This window comes from Lycium barbarum, chromosome 5 (genome assembly GCF_019175385.1).
Source record: "Lycium barbarum isolate Lr01 chromosome 5, ASM1917538v2, whole genome shotgun sequence".
In the NCBI taxonomy this organism is placed as follows: Eukaryota; Viridiplantae; Streptophyta; class Magnoliopsida; order Solanales; family Solanaceae; genus Lycium; species Lycium barbarum.
In genome coordinates, this window is record NC_083341.1 from 134171158 (window position 1) to 134186164 (window position 15007).

Below are 15007 nucleotides of genomic sequence, written 5' to 3' on the forward strand. Positions count from 1 at the left end.
TACTCGTATATATCTGGGTTTAAATGTATATTTATGTGCTAATTAGTTATTTTCTAAAGCATCCATATTCCTTTTGAAGAAAAACTACAACTAATTCAAAGTTCAAACACGTTTTCTTTTTCTTTGGTCAAATTTTCTTGTCTCTAAAGCAATTTTCTTTCCACGACAGTATCACTTGTTCATTAATGTATCACGTTTATGTTAAAATCGCATATATTCTCATAAATTAATATTTTATTTTTTTGTTCTTAAATGACATGCTCCTAGTTATTATATGAGTAAAATTCTTTTTTCCTCTATAAGTATGAAAAGATTCCTAATATTCCAGCTACAAAAAATAAGTTATAGGACGTCTTTTTCAGATTTTCCAATTTGTTTCATATTTTTGAAGAGAAACAAAAAGTTATTCTCTTGACCTGTAAACATAAATATTCAAATCTAAAATTAATTGAACCAATAAATATATCTATCAAATACAAAAACATACAAAAATATAATATGCGAGCATGTGATCAGTTACATAATCCCTATCACCAAAACTAGGCAACAACGAATAAGGTCTGTAATATATAATCTCTTCATCCTTAATTAAATATCTCGAGTTAAGTCATGAAATAAAATAATAGTGATAAGTCTTTTTTAAAGATTAGAATAAGAAATTTATTTTTTTCATCGTACTTTCCGGAAGAGGAATTTTGGAAAAATTAGAAACTGACACGAAACAACAAATAAACATAATTTTATTAAAACAAATAAACATATTAAGAACTAATATTTTTTCGCCTATATATACATTACTAAAAAAATATCTCCATTATTTATTCTTCGTGGCTTCTCCTCGTCTCTCTCACCTGTCAGCTTCATCTTCAATTCACTTTTTTTTTTTTTAATTTTTTAATTTTATGTTTTTGCATATTAATCTCAATTAGTTATATGTTTTTGCATATTAATCTCAATTTCAATCGGTTAATTGCTTTTCTTGTTGTATGTTAAATTCTAGGGTTTCGATCCTGCGAAGAACGAGGCTTTAATCGAGCGAAATTTGGGGTCAATTGAGACAATCGCAAACTTTTTAGGGGGTTATCTTGCAAAATTCGAGCAAATTGTTGGTGTTGAAGTTGTATTAGAGGAAAAAAAAAAAAAGGAAACAAAATCGAGAAAGTTAGGGTTTTTTTTATTAGTTGTTGGTGTTATTTTATTGTAATTTAGTTTCATTTTGTAGTAGCATCTCAGAATTTAATGAGAATTTGTCTGAAGTATAATAGTACTCATAATTTTTGATTTTTTTTTACCTTTTTGTTACATTTGATTGTTGTATTTGTAGTGGATTTATTGGAGGAAAAAAAAAAGAGAAAATTTGTGATTGAAGGTTTATTTTTGTTATTATATGCAAAAAAAGATTAGAACTTTATAGAGTTTACTGTGTTTTCAATTGAGTTAAAAAAGGAAAAAAAAAAAGAAAAGAAAAGAAAAAGGAAATAGTAGTTATTTGTGTTGTTGTTTGTGGAAAGAGGAAGCACAATGAGTAGCACTGCATATGGAATATCTGAACCAATTTCAACTGGTGGACCAACTGAATTGGATGTTGTTAGAAACCGCGAATTGGAAAAGGTTTGTTCTTGATTAATCTTACTACTTAGACTTGTTAATTTTTGTAGTGTATGATTGCAAAAAATGCTTTTTCCTGCTGTGTTTGTGATGGATATTCAGATTATGTACAAAGAGTATGATTAACAAGGAGTTAATGGCCAAACACACACCTGAACTATTGCTCTTTCGCGAGTTTCACACCCCCAACTATCCGTTGTTCCCTTTTCTTGCATGAACTATCACCATCTATGTATTAAAAAACACCTCAACTATCAGTTGCAGGCAGGAAAAGGAAAAGGGGAACAACTGATAGTTGTGGTGTGAAACTCGGGAAAGAGCGACAATTCAAGTGTGTTTTTGACCATTATCTCTTTAACAAATTAAGGAGTTTCCCCTGACTTTGAAGTCCTGGTAGAGTTGATTTTGCTTAATTAAAAGGTTATAAACTGGGATGATAAGTGTTAACACGTACGTGTGTGTGTGAGAGAGAGACTGTAGTTTTAAAAAAAGTATCTGACAAGGACTGCACTTTTTCAGCTTCTTGCAGATGCAGGCTTATATGAAAGTCATGAAGAAGCCATTAAAAGGGAAGAAGTGCTAGGGAGATTAGACCAGGTTGTTCTTATTTTTGAATTTAGGATTCTTAGTCTACTATAACAAAGTCATTAATTACTGATTTTGGAGTGAAACAGATTGTGAAGACGTGGGTGAAAAATGTCTGTCGTGCTAAAGGCTTCAATGACGACCTGGTCAATGAGGCAAATGCAAAAATCTTCACATTCGGTTCATATCGGCTTGGTGTATGTCTCTTTTCTTCTTGCTTACCCCCTTTCTGGATTCAACTGGTGGTATATAGTCTTGGCGCTTCAGTTTGCATGTCCATGTCTCAATACTTGAACAAGTTTAAATGAAATTTAGGGAGTACCAAGTTTCCAGGCTGTTGCATATATAATGAATTTGTCAAATCTAATACGGTCTTGGAGCTTCAGTTTGCATGTACGCGGCTCAATACTTGAACAAGTTTAAATGAAAGCTCTTTTTTTTTTTTTGGTTTTGGGGGGGGGGGGGGGGGGGTGTTATTTGCTTGATTAGATTTTTAGGGAGTACGAAGTTTTCCGGGCTGTTGCATATATAATGAATTTGTCAAATCTAATATATTACTTGGTTGAGGAGGCATATTTTTTTTTTTTTTTTTGATGAAGTAAGAAAAGTAACCAATCTGCAAGGGCTTGAAGAAAAGTTTTAGACCAAATATGCCTCCTGTCCTTGCAGATCGGTCAGTTTATAACAACCTTGTGACTACTTGAGTTAGTAAGAATAATTAGGTGATCTGTTCTTCCTTTTCCCGTCAATTATATAGTGTGCTACGATTTTTGTGTTATTTATGAACCCTGTTGATTTTGCAACTTGGTCTTTTCTCATCATTGTGGTGCTTAGTTTTTCAAAGTTGGATGTCATGGGGAGGGATTATGCAGTGATACTTTGTAGTAGTTGGGAACCCTTTCTGAGGCAGGACTGAAAACTGGAAAGAGGAACTTCAGATAGTAATATTACCTTCTGGTATTGTGAATGTACGTATTACTTTACACTAAAGATGATTTAAGTCTATAAAGACCAAAGGAGTATTTTGTATATTATATTGGTTGGCTTTCAACGATCTTCGGGTTTATCTTGCTTGTCGGGTATTCTTACCCTTTTACTTTATCAAGTTTAACTTTTTTTTGTTGTTTTTAACAGGTGCACGGCCCTGGTGCTGATATAGACACACTATGTGTTGGACCTAGGCATGCGATGCGTGAGGTAGGATGACAGCCTTTTTAGTTTGCATCCTTTAATTTTAGGATTCTGTGCTGAAAATTCATGCATGGAATATTCCTCTTACATTGCAGGACTTCTTTGGTGAGCTTCATAGAATGCTTGAAGAGATGCCTGAAATACTAGAGCTTCATCCTGTTCCTGATGCTCACGTTCCTGTTATGAAGTTCAAGTTCAATGGCGTTTCTATAGACCTTCTTTACGCGAATGTATCACTCTGGGTTATTCCTGAGGTAGGATTCTCTTGTATGTGACTGATTATACACTTGCTTTGAGATGCACCATCCTTTATAGTTCTAGAAAATCCGTTTTCTGATGTGCATTTCGCTTTGTTATATGCCGGTGCATATCATCTTCATAGTTGGTTGAATTGGTGAACCTAGCATGGTGGGGTTCAACATCTCACTTTGATGCATTTACTTATTCATTTTTCTTGATGAATTTCATTTACTTTTCCATTTTCCTGATTAAATTCTGAAGTAGCCAAGTAAATGTGCGATATGTATTTTTAAACTTAGTTGGGATAAAGTAGGTCGTGTGGCATATCCTTAAGTTAGCTTATTGCAGTGGTATGGACGGAGACAAAGTGGAAGTAGGAAAACAGAATTATGGCCTTTGTAGCAGTTTGTGGATTAACTATGTTGCTCGGACCCTTCACTTTTGCCGCCGTACCCGTGTCCGACACGACACGACACGACACGGGTTTGGGTACGGAATTCGTGTCGGATCCGGTCAATAGAGATTGGATACTTTGACCGAAATTCATGACCAAATTAAAGAAAAAATTTGAGATTATGATTTCTCAAGATGACAAAAAGTAGAGATTTGAAGACATGAGATGGCATACCTTCAATATTATGTAGAAAATTTAACTAGTTTCTCGGAGCACGCAGTCTAGCACCTAGTAGAATGGAAGATTGAATCACGTGTTTGGTACAAACTACATGTAGGTGCTTCCACAAAAAGCTCTCATAATCTAGGCATATTCTTGTAGCTATATTATTAGAATTTTGAATTATTTTTGCCGAATCCCCGCACCCGTATCCGTACCTGGATCCGTACCCACGAATCTTAAAATTTAGATCATGCCGAGTCCGACCTCTAGATCCATACCCGTATCCGACACCCGCACCCGAGTCCGAGCAACATAGTGTGGATATTGTGGAGATAGAGGATGTTCTGGAGGGAATTCGTCGCCTACTTAGAAACTGACGTCTATTCAGCTTTTTGGTGTAGAATGTTACTTGCAAATGACATGCATGGCTCGATAGATTTTATTAGCTCCCTTCATTTTTGATCTTGATGTAAGTTGTAGCTGGTCAAAAAGAAGCTACTGTGGTTTTGCTGTATCTTTATTCCATAAGTATCCACTTGATGCTTATTAAATAACAACGGATAGGTGTTGGAAACTGTTCCTGGTCATCTTATGAGGATATAGGTTTCCTTTAGGCTCGTAATACTAATTGAACATCTGAAAGAGAGGGGGGTTCGTGAAATGTTATTACTGTAATATATAATTAGTTGCTACTTCTCCTGGCTCTTGCTTGTAAAATAGCGCGCCCTTCTCTGCAATTGCATGAGGGCTTCTGGAACTCTTATTAGTTTCTTGTTTACTTTTTCCAAATCTGAAATATAGACTTGGCCATTCCTACTTACTATTCACTAGCGTTGTTGGTCATTAGTAGTGTTCAGTTATCTTCTATCCTGTTGTGCTGATGAGTATACTGTTTTTCTTGTATTTGTAATATCATAATTGATAATTCTAACCAGAGTTGTCGTCATCCTGTTAATCTGAAACCTTACTTGGTATGCTGTTGACGTAAACAGCGTAATCTGTAAATTTCTCGAGATGCACTGCTTTACATTTAATCCTATTTGTCTCTTGCAGGACTTGGACATCTCTCAAGAGTCCATACTACAGAATGTGGATGAGCAGACTGTTCGTAGTCTTAATGGATGCAGAGTAACAGATCAAGTTTTGCATTTAGTACCCAACATTCAGGTTTTTGCCTCACAATTTGTAAATGCATTTGATTTGAAACCTTAAGCTTAATCTTCCCCCCATTTTGGTTCCTGTAGAGTTTCCGTACCGCACTGAGATGCATGAGGTTGTGGGCAAAAAGACGTGGAGTTTACTCAAATGTAAGGATCCAACATGACTCCTTGTATCATCTTACATGCCCTTGAAAGGTACAGTAACTGTCATCTTAGTGAAAGATAGTTCGCCTCTCTTAAACTTGTGTCACTTCTGTTTTGACCAGGTTACCGGATTTCTTGGCGGTATAAATTGGGCGCTACTTGTTGCTCGGATATGCCAGCTTTATCCTAACGCAGCTCCTAGCATGTTGGTCTCTCGGTTTTTCAGAGTCTACAGTTTGTGGCGCTGGCCAAACCCAGTTTTGCTGTGTCCAATAAATGAAGGATCTCTTGGGCTTGCCTATTGGGATCCTCGGAGGAATTTCAAGGATAGGCAGCACCTAATGCCGATAATAACTCCAGCGTACCCCTGCATGAATTCTAGCTACAATGTTTCAACGAGTACCTTGCGTGTTATGATGGAAGAATTTCATAGGGGGAATGAAATTTGTGAGGTATTTATGCATGCTCAGTTTTTGGGGTTTTACTACTTTTTCTGGTGTACTTGCACGCAATCATTATGATCTGCAGGTTTTATCTTCCTATTGGTTCTATTTATTTACCCCATTTAGTTTCTGTTGTCTTTATCTAAATATGCATCAAAAACAAAATTATGATTACGAATGTTGCTCCATCATGTTTCTGAATTGAGTATGGCATTCTGTGGGGAGTACCATCTTTGGTTTAGTAGAAGCACTGGCTCAATTGTCTTTATCACTGGATAAACCACTTGCAGCTTACTCATAGTTTCAGTTCCATGTTTTCGCTGCTTAATGCATGTCATAAATTGCCAGTTTTAGAGTCAGATTTAAGTAGCCTGCATTAATGTAGCTCCATTATGATCCAGAATTTTCCTTAATGGCTATGGTTACCTTATGTCTCCTACATCTTTTTGCAACAAGTGTGACTTAAATTAGAGCTATTTAAGTTCATCACTTTCTCTCTTTATTTTTCTTTTAATATACTGCAACAACCACAACATACCCAGTGTAACCCCACAAGTGGGTTCTGGGGAGGGTGGGTGTATGTAGACCTTACCCCTGCCTTGTGACTTTCTTTTAATATACAGAGGACCTATTTTTTCAATTCTAATAAACCTCGGTGAGAAATTAAGCTGAGATAGTAGCAACAGAAATTTACTTGGTGATAATATTCAATTCTAATAAACCTTGGGAGAAATTAAGCTCAGCTAGTGGGACAAATATCAACGGTTGTTTAGCCTTAATGTTTTAGTCCTGATTTGTACCGGTGCATTTTAAGCATTCAGCTGTAGTCTCTGATCCATGGTGCAATCTAGGAAGAAAGACATTTTCACCGTAAGAAATTCTTTCTTTCTAAATTGCACATATAAGTAAAATAAGAACTTGAGTCTTATGAAGGTTAGAAGCAGAAAGCTCTGCTGTCAACAAAACATCACTTCATCTCAGTTCCTTACTGGATTCACAGTTGTTGCTCAACTGATGTTGTTTCTTCCATAATTTCCCTTAAATTTTTGTTTGACGGTTCAACCATGCCTATATACTGAATTTGGTGCTCATGGTTATTGTTACCATCTCCCCCCCACCCCCCACTCCCAAAATAAAAAATAAAAAAATAATTGGGTGCTCATGGCTGAGATACGTAATTCTCTCCCTAATGTCTTTTAGACTGTACATTTGTTTTTTTGTGGCACCAATGCTCTACAGTTACTTCTATTATAATCCTATTGCTGTTATCGTCCAATCATTATTCCTATTTTTATAGGCCTTAGTGGGTTTGTCTCTAGTTTATACTTTTAGTTCGGATCCACTGATGTAAACACTTCATTATGGTTTCCAACACTTTGTGTTGATGATTAATATCCTGTCTGTTACCTTGTCAAAAAAAAATAAAAAATTATTCCTATTTTCATCAATTGAGGTCTTGTTTCACTGACTTAAATTTTGTGTCTATAGGCAATAGAAGCTAACAAAGCTAGCTGGGGGAGTCTATTTGAGCCTTTCCCTTTCTTTGAAGCCTATAGAAACTACTTGCGAATAGACATAGCTGCAGAAAGTGAGGATGACATGAGGAAATGGAAAGGATGGGTTGAATCTAGGGTACGCCTGCTTACTCTAAAGGTGATGTTTCTTTTCTTCTGCTTCACATCTGATGTCTTCGCCTCTATTGCTTTGCCAAAGGGACTGAATTGATGAACCGTCCTTGCTCTATTCATCCAGATTGAGAGAGACACTGCCGGTGTTCTTCAATGCCATCCACATCCGGGTGAATTCTCAGATAAATCTACGCCATTTCACCATTCTTATTTTATGGGATTACGTAGAAAACAAGGTACTAATCCTCAACAAGGTGAACAATTTGATATAAGGTTGACAGTTGAGGATTTTAAGCGAGATGTATATCAATATTCTTTTTGGCAATCTAACATGAGGATTCATGTGTGTCATGTAAGACGAAAAGATCTTCCTAACTTTGTTTTCCCTGGAGGAGTACGTCCTGCTCAGCCTGCAAAAAGTGAAAGTCGTTCAAAATCACTTGGTTCTGCTAAGACAACATCTCCAGATGCTGCTTGTAGCAGAAAGAGAAAACATGACGAAGTTAATACAGGTTTTAACTCTAAAGAGTCCCTGGCCGTGAGTTGCAGTGATGCCAGCTCACCAGGTGAAACTAGAGAGTTGAAACGGTTTGAAGCTGATATTGGTGATACCTTGAGCAGTAGTGGTACACTTGTTGATAACCAAATTGAAGTTTCTGTCAAAAGTACATCGCCTGTGTCTGCATCAGGTGCAGCTGTAACAGAGACAATAGCAGTCATTCAATCTGCAGAACAGACTGGGGGCCAGCAAAGTGCACCTCATGGTGTAGAAGATCTTGGGGATGAACTGGAGTTGACAAATGGAGTTAAGCATTTTGATGGAGCCAATGAGCTGCAGACGGAGCCTCCGACAGCAGAGCAAACAGTTGAGGCAGCAACATCAGAGGAAAAGGACATAATTGGTGGTTCTAGCCATAAGGTCCTACAACCCGAAGGCTTGGAAGAACTTGAGGTTGTCTTCTAACTTCATAAGCATTTTCTTAATTGAAAAATATATCAAATACTTATCTCTTTGATCCATATTTTGTGCACCGTCTGTCCATCTGCAGTTGCATCATACAAATCTCCTTGATCTTTTTCTTCTTTCAACTTTTTGGGTGCATCATACCGAGAGTTTTTCAGATAGATAATTTATCATACCAAGACTAACATAGTGGATCTTTGATATTTTGCAAACCAATTGATTGTGCTTTAAAACTAGTGAACTATGCTTTTCTTTGATGTCTGGTGTGCGTTTTGTCCCTAGTCGAAGGCTCTTACTTAAACTGCCATGTTAGGAAGGACATCTGATTCTTATTGGCCCGAATCTATGAGTACTATTAGTCTTTTTGGAGTTCATTGTGAATCTGGCCGCATTTTGTTGCTAGCCACTTGTATTTTGCTTATAAGTTGCTAGTGACTTGTATTTTGCTTATAAGTTGCTAGTGACTTGTTGAAACAAAAAAGTAAACCAGACTTTTATGTGGAGCATGGAATATGCTTAGAAGGCCTCTTTTCTTATTTGTTCTTATAAGGCGTCTTTTCTTATTTGTTCTTCCAGTTCGTTTTCCTTTTTCAGCTCCAAGCTCTTAAAATTTGGTTGTTGCCATCAGGTGTTTTATTGATCTGAGCTTAACCTAGTCTTCAGAATTGGGATGAAAAGTGTAATTTGGCAAGTTGCTGTAACCATTTTGAGAGTCCGCTATAACTGATTAAGTTTTTTATGGGAGTCCATTATATGGCCCTTATATTTTAATTTCAGAGAAACAGAGGGAATAATAATGGCCATTTAGGAATCTCTCAAAATATCTTTTGCTTTGCATTCTGTTCAAATCTCCCTTCTGGATTTCCTTTAAGAAGAATTTGTTAGTGTCACCGCCAATATTTTGTACATTTTGTTGCTAGTTGCAGTCTGAGTTTTGGTAATTTGATAGTTTCAAAGAAATGTAATGTTGCATGTTGGTGTGACAGAAGAAAAAGAGCTTGACCTGTTCCAAGTAGTTTTTATGAGTGATAGTTTTTAGCTCATTTTGTCCTCCACCTCTTTTCTTGCCCTTCTTCAATTAGTCTGCGCACAGAATAATTTTACAGGAAGTTGAATGGAGAGGTCTCCGCAAGACCACTCTATTTGTCTGAGTGGATTGTATGCTATAAGCTTGTCTGCTACATCATACGAGCAAATGTCATATGCAAAATTTTGTATACTATGAGACACGAATACAGCCGAAATTCTAATGTTTTTGCTTCTTTTCCCTTGCCCCTGAAAGCCGATTGAGCCAGCATCCTCCTCCAGCATAGCATCTGCTGCATTTGTTGTTCCTCAGAAGCCTCTCATTAGGTATTGTATCTACTCTTCCAAATTGGAGCGAACCTTTCTAGAGGCGCTTTTTGTATTGGTGATATCTGCACTTCTTTGCAGATTTAATTTTACTTCTTTGCGGAAAACAACCGAGAGCACATGAAGAAATGTGCACTGACAATCACATGCTGGAGATCGAGTACGCGAAGCACATCAGAAACTTTTTACTGGTTTAATGGAAAAGTCTTGGGAGAAAAATGGAATGAAGAAAAAAAAAAAAAAGGAGAGCTCTAATCCAATTTTGGCTGGAGGGTGCAAGTACATCTTGCAATTCTTAGGCTGGTTCAAGTACATCTTGCAATTCCTCTTGCAATTCCTAGTCTAAGCCATGAATGTTTCTAAAGCTAAAAGGGAAAAGGAAAAAGAAAAAAAGAACTGAATCCCATTTTGACTGAAATTGGGATTTCTTGTAAATTATCAGTTGTTTCTCGCTGTTGAAAAAAAAAAAGAAAAAGAAAAAAAAAGTTGTTTCTTGCTCAATTCCCACCTTTCATAAAGACAAGAACTCATCCTCAAGTACCTTTTGGGTGCTTATTGTAAATTATATGGATAATATCTATATAATATTTACCTGAATGCTATGGTTTATGTAATGTAAGTGTGAAATTCTAAAAGCAAAACTAATCGTCTGTGTGGTTGTATGTGGATTTGTGCTAGGAATAAATAGTATTGTTACGTTGAACTTGTACAATAAATAGAAATTTAAGTTGCTACGGTTTACTTTTTCTTTTTGGATCATTTGTTGATAGCTATTTTCTTCAGTGCGTTTCTTTCTCATCTTAAAATGGAATATGTCTAATTCAGGCAGGTAAAATTTAGGTGTTTAGTTCAATGAACCTGTCAATTTGGACTATTTCGTACCTTTGGCTTTTTGATTACTCTATCTTTTGAGTTTTGTCGTGAGTACATAGTGCAAACAAACATATCAATAATGGAAACAAACTTGGTAGTAGTTATCAATAAAAAATGTTGAAGTTTCTCTCAGTTTGTGTGTCATCTTATTAACATAAAATAATTCCAAATGTTGCACTTTGAAGGTACTGGAGGTCAATGTTCTGGACGTTTCTCTGGTCTATAGACATGTGACCCTTTTTTCTTCTCTGAATTGGGTGTTGGGGTCCAATTCAAAAAACTTAACGAAGAGAAAAAAATGGACTTAAAATATATAACGATTTTTTAGGGCCTGTTTGAAAGCCACTTGGTAATTGGAATTGGTGTAATCAGTAGGGTAGTAATTACACAACATAGTAATTATATAGTAGTGTAATTACAACGATCTGTTTGTTTGTCATAACGTAATTACAATGCAATTACAAGTGTGTTGTTTGGTTGCACAAGTGTGATTACAGGGTTAGTTTAATTTGAAAATAAAATTTAATTATAAAAAATTTAAAATTAATATTTAAAAAATATTTGCCTTTATAAATGAATATTTAATAACACATTGTTTCTTGAAAATATATTAATTAATAATTATATATTTGTAGCTAATATTCTAAAAAATAATTGATATATATTTTTCAAATTAATAATATTTAGTTTTAATTAATTATAAAACTTAAAAGAGCACTTTTTTGGTGAGAACGTCATGGATTGGATGTTTGACAAAATTTTTTATTTATAAATATAATGCCATAACATTATTCAAATGTTTGAGACAAAAAATTCATCAAATGTAAGTGAAAAATAAACAACATGCAATGTGAAAAATAAACAACATGCAATGTGAAAGCAAATAACTTAAAATTAAAAATATAACCTAAATTAAAATTCCAAAAGAAAAAGTTTAACATAATACTCTTAAATCAAATTCCGACATTACATAAGTAAGTTCTAACGTAATTTAAGTAAATAATTCAAAAGAAAGGAAAAATATAAGTCTATAACCTCATTCACAACGAAATTTTACTTTAATAACGTCACTCGTTATATGCCATGTTTCTTAATGACTCATTCTTTCCAATATTAAGAGGTGTAGTTTTAAAAGTTAGAATAATAACACGGTTATGCTAAATGAATAAAATAAAAAAAATAAAAAAATACGAGCAATTACATGGTATTACAAGAAGTAAAGATTGGGAATGAGAAGAAAGGAAATGAAAAATAAATAATATAAAAATAAAAATACATTTTAAAAAATCAAAATAATTAAAAGGTAAAAAATAAAAAAGAAATTAAAATAATAGAAATAAAAAAATTTAAAATAAACAAACTAAAAAGTAACCCTGTAATTATAGGGTGTAATTACACCCAAATCTCAATTCCCCCCTTGAGAATTGGAGAGTGTAATTGCACCCTCTCAATTACACTCAATTTTCACCTAATTGTGTAATTACTTAGTCAAACAAACAGGCCAAACTGTGTAATTACAACCAATTACATCCAATTCCAATTACCTGGGTAACTTTCCAAACTGGCCCTTATAATATTTGTAAGTTTACTTATAGTAAGTTACTTATCATCTTTTTCGCGTCGCCCACTTAGGATTGTCATAGAGCATTTTTTATAACTTACAATGTTTTTAATGAGAACATGATCAATGAGGATTCATATAGCCGAATAACTGATCATCAATTGCTTGGGACTAAGGTACAGCGAGAAACTGAGAATAATAACTTATTGTTGTTGTATATGTGGTTTTAATATATAAGAACTAAACTGAAATGATTTAGGAATTTCTTTCGTTAAATTTTCAAGAGGTAATAAAGATAGCAATTTTGTTTTCTTGTTTCAACTTTTCATGATCAAATTAAAGAGTTTTGGTGAATATTTATGGACATATATATGTTGAGGTAAATATCATTGTGGAAGGCAACAAAGAATTGTACTCCAATTGGCACGCCCATGTGATAATGGTGACTAATATTTTTTTGTTTTTGTTTTTATTTGATTTATTACTTTACACATATCATTGAAAATGATATGACATTTTGGTACTTTTTCAAGGTCAAATTTGATTATTGTGCTTAATCTTTGACTTATCTTCTTAATGGTGTTGTGGTTATCGTCTTAAATTGTTGTTACTTTTTGTTTATTTAGTTAATTATCTACAATTTATATATCTTCTTGAGTTTGAACATTGAATTTTGTGATTTTTTTTGTTGTTTCCTGAGCTTCTCCACATAAAAAGAAAATATATTAGCTATATATACCTACCTACCACTGTCTTCTCTTTATTTTTGTTAAGTTTAAATAGAGTCAAATTGCCATTATGATGTGAGTTTACGAAAAATTGACCTTGTTCGCAGCACAATTTGTGGATCATTATACAAGTGTATGCCACTTATCTTTTACTGTATAAATATTATTTTTTACGTTGTCAGTAAATTTTAATCTGTGCTAGCAAGTTAGGTTGTATTTTTATCAGATTATTAACTACTAATATTTATTAAGAGATTTACTTATAATTACTTAATAGATAACCTAATTATGTCAATACTTATTACATTAATGTATATAAATTAAATTCTTACTTTTAGTTGTTATGATAGTCCACAATAGTGAGAGAAGTAACTAATATAAGCTGAAAAAAAAAAAAGAAGCTCAAACATGATATTGGTCATATCTAATATATCCCTAAATTGCTATTTTTTTTTTTTAAAAAGGTGATGTAATGTATGGCACATAAAATTTCCTAATTTAATAGGCATTACAAGTCCTTTTCCATTTTAGGTACTTCTTAATGGAAATTAAAGAGGAAAAGCAAAATGGAACACGTTACTTATTTTTATTCCATGTTTGAAATGATTTAGTTAGAGAATAAATTGCATTTACAAGATACATTCAAACATTTCTATAACAATCATCTTGTATAATAATATTTCAATAGTTACCAAATTTTCTTTAGACTCGATTTTTCATGGTTATGTTAGTATTATACATTCGGGTATAACAATATTTCGCTATAGCAATAGAAAAATCCATACAAACGACACATCATAGAGAGTTTTGATTGTAATTGTATATGATATAATAATAATAATCACTATCATGTACAATTATCCTTTAAATACTATCATTATCACCTTTAATTGAATTCTATCAGGATAGTGCCATTGACCTTCACATGTTCAAAATTAAACAATTACAATTATCAAATCAAAATCCTATTATTCAAAAGGTTAAGTGGAACAAAAAGTGATTAGCCATTTACAATTTATTAAAATATAATATTAGAGTGTTTGTGCTGGAAAATTTTCAAACAATTTCTAATTAAGAACATTCTTGAACATTCAAAGTAGGTATAGGCTTTTCCCTGCCTAGCTACTAAATATCTTCAAGTTTAAGTTCCGTGCACTGACGTTATATAGGACTTTTACGGTATTGGGACAAATTGTATGTGAAATTAAGAGGTACTTAACTTTTAGTAATAAACTCAATATGGTAATTTGAAAGATAATATTAAACAACTATAACCGATTATAGCATAATTTTTCTTACGCCGTGTCAGTATAATATATATAACTTAAATCCAATCTCATCATTATCAAAATTTATTATTTAAAATTCATTGCCTTTTAGTTAAATAACTATTTTGACTTCCTTACCTGTTTTAGGAGTTTGTAGGAGATAACGGTTGTTGAATCTGATATTTTTTGCTGTCCTTATGCCTAACTTTGAACAACCATAATTATAAATATAATATTGCATGTTAGAGCTATCACGCCCCGAATCATGACTTGGGCGAAACACGGCACTCGGTGACCGAGCGAATCACATGGCTTGCTGAATCATCATGAGGCAAAACATGAGCGGAATTTAACGTGAATGCATGATGAGCCTTTATAAAATGCAATAAGTCATAATACTTAATCAAAATACTTGTTTAAACATGAGTGCGGAAAAATAACATGAATGAGTTAAAATGGCTATACGCCTCCGAAAGTGTGACATGACATAACTGACTTGTCTAGTCTATGAAACCTCTAACATAAGTCTGAACATGGAAAACATACTTGCTGGGACAAGGCCCCTATCATATCGTAGATGCATAGCTAATCATAAAATAAAGAGTTGACTAAACCCCGAATAAGATGGGGCTCACCAATAAGCTG

General features: G+C 33.9%; 1 protein-coding gene across 1 annotated transcript; it reads left to right on the forward strand.

Annotated features, from left to right (window-relative positions):
• The first annotated feature begins 820 nt into the window (after window positions 1-820).
• Window positions 821-10546, forward strand: LOC132641679 (nuclear poly(A) polymerase 1). Its single transcript, XM_060358744.1, has 12 exons — window positions 821-1611; window positions 2128-2205; window positions 2283-2390; window positions 3328-3390; window positions 3480-3638; window positions 5294-5407; window positions 5485-5547; window positions 5667-5996; window positions 7476-7640; window positions 7740-8567; window positions 9862-9932; window positions 10014-10546. The coding sequence occupies exons 1-12, from the start codon at window positions 1522-1524 to the stop codon at window positions 10054-10056; spliced, it is 2112 nt and encodes a 703-aa protein (XP_060214727.1). The 5' UTR covers window positions 821-1521; the 3' UTR covers window positions 10057-10546.
• The last annotated feature ends 4461 nt before the right edge of the window (window positions 10547-15007 follow it).

Coding starts and splice junctions, on each gene's coding strand:
- LOC132641679 (XM_060358744.1), top strand. CDS start 1,522: ATGAGTAGCACTGCATATGGAATATCTGAACCAATTTCAACTGGTGGA. Junction 5,408..5,484: donor ATTTAGTACCCAACATTCAG/GTTTTTGCCTCA, acceptor TGGTTCCTGTAG/AGTTTCCGTACCGCACTGAG. Junction 7,641..7,739: donor TACGCCTGCTTACTCTAAAG/GTGATGTTTCTT, acceptor CTATTCATCCAG/ATTGAGAGAGACACTGCCGG.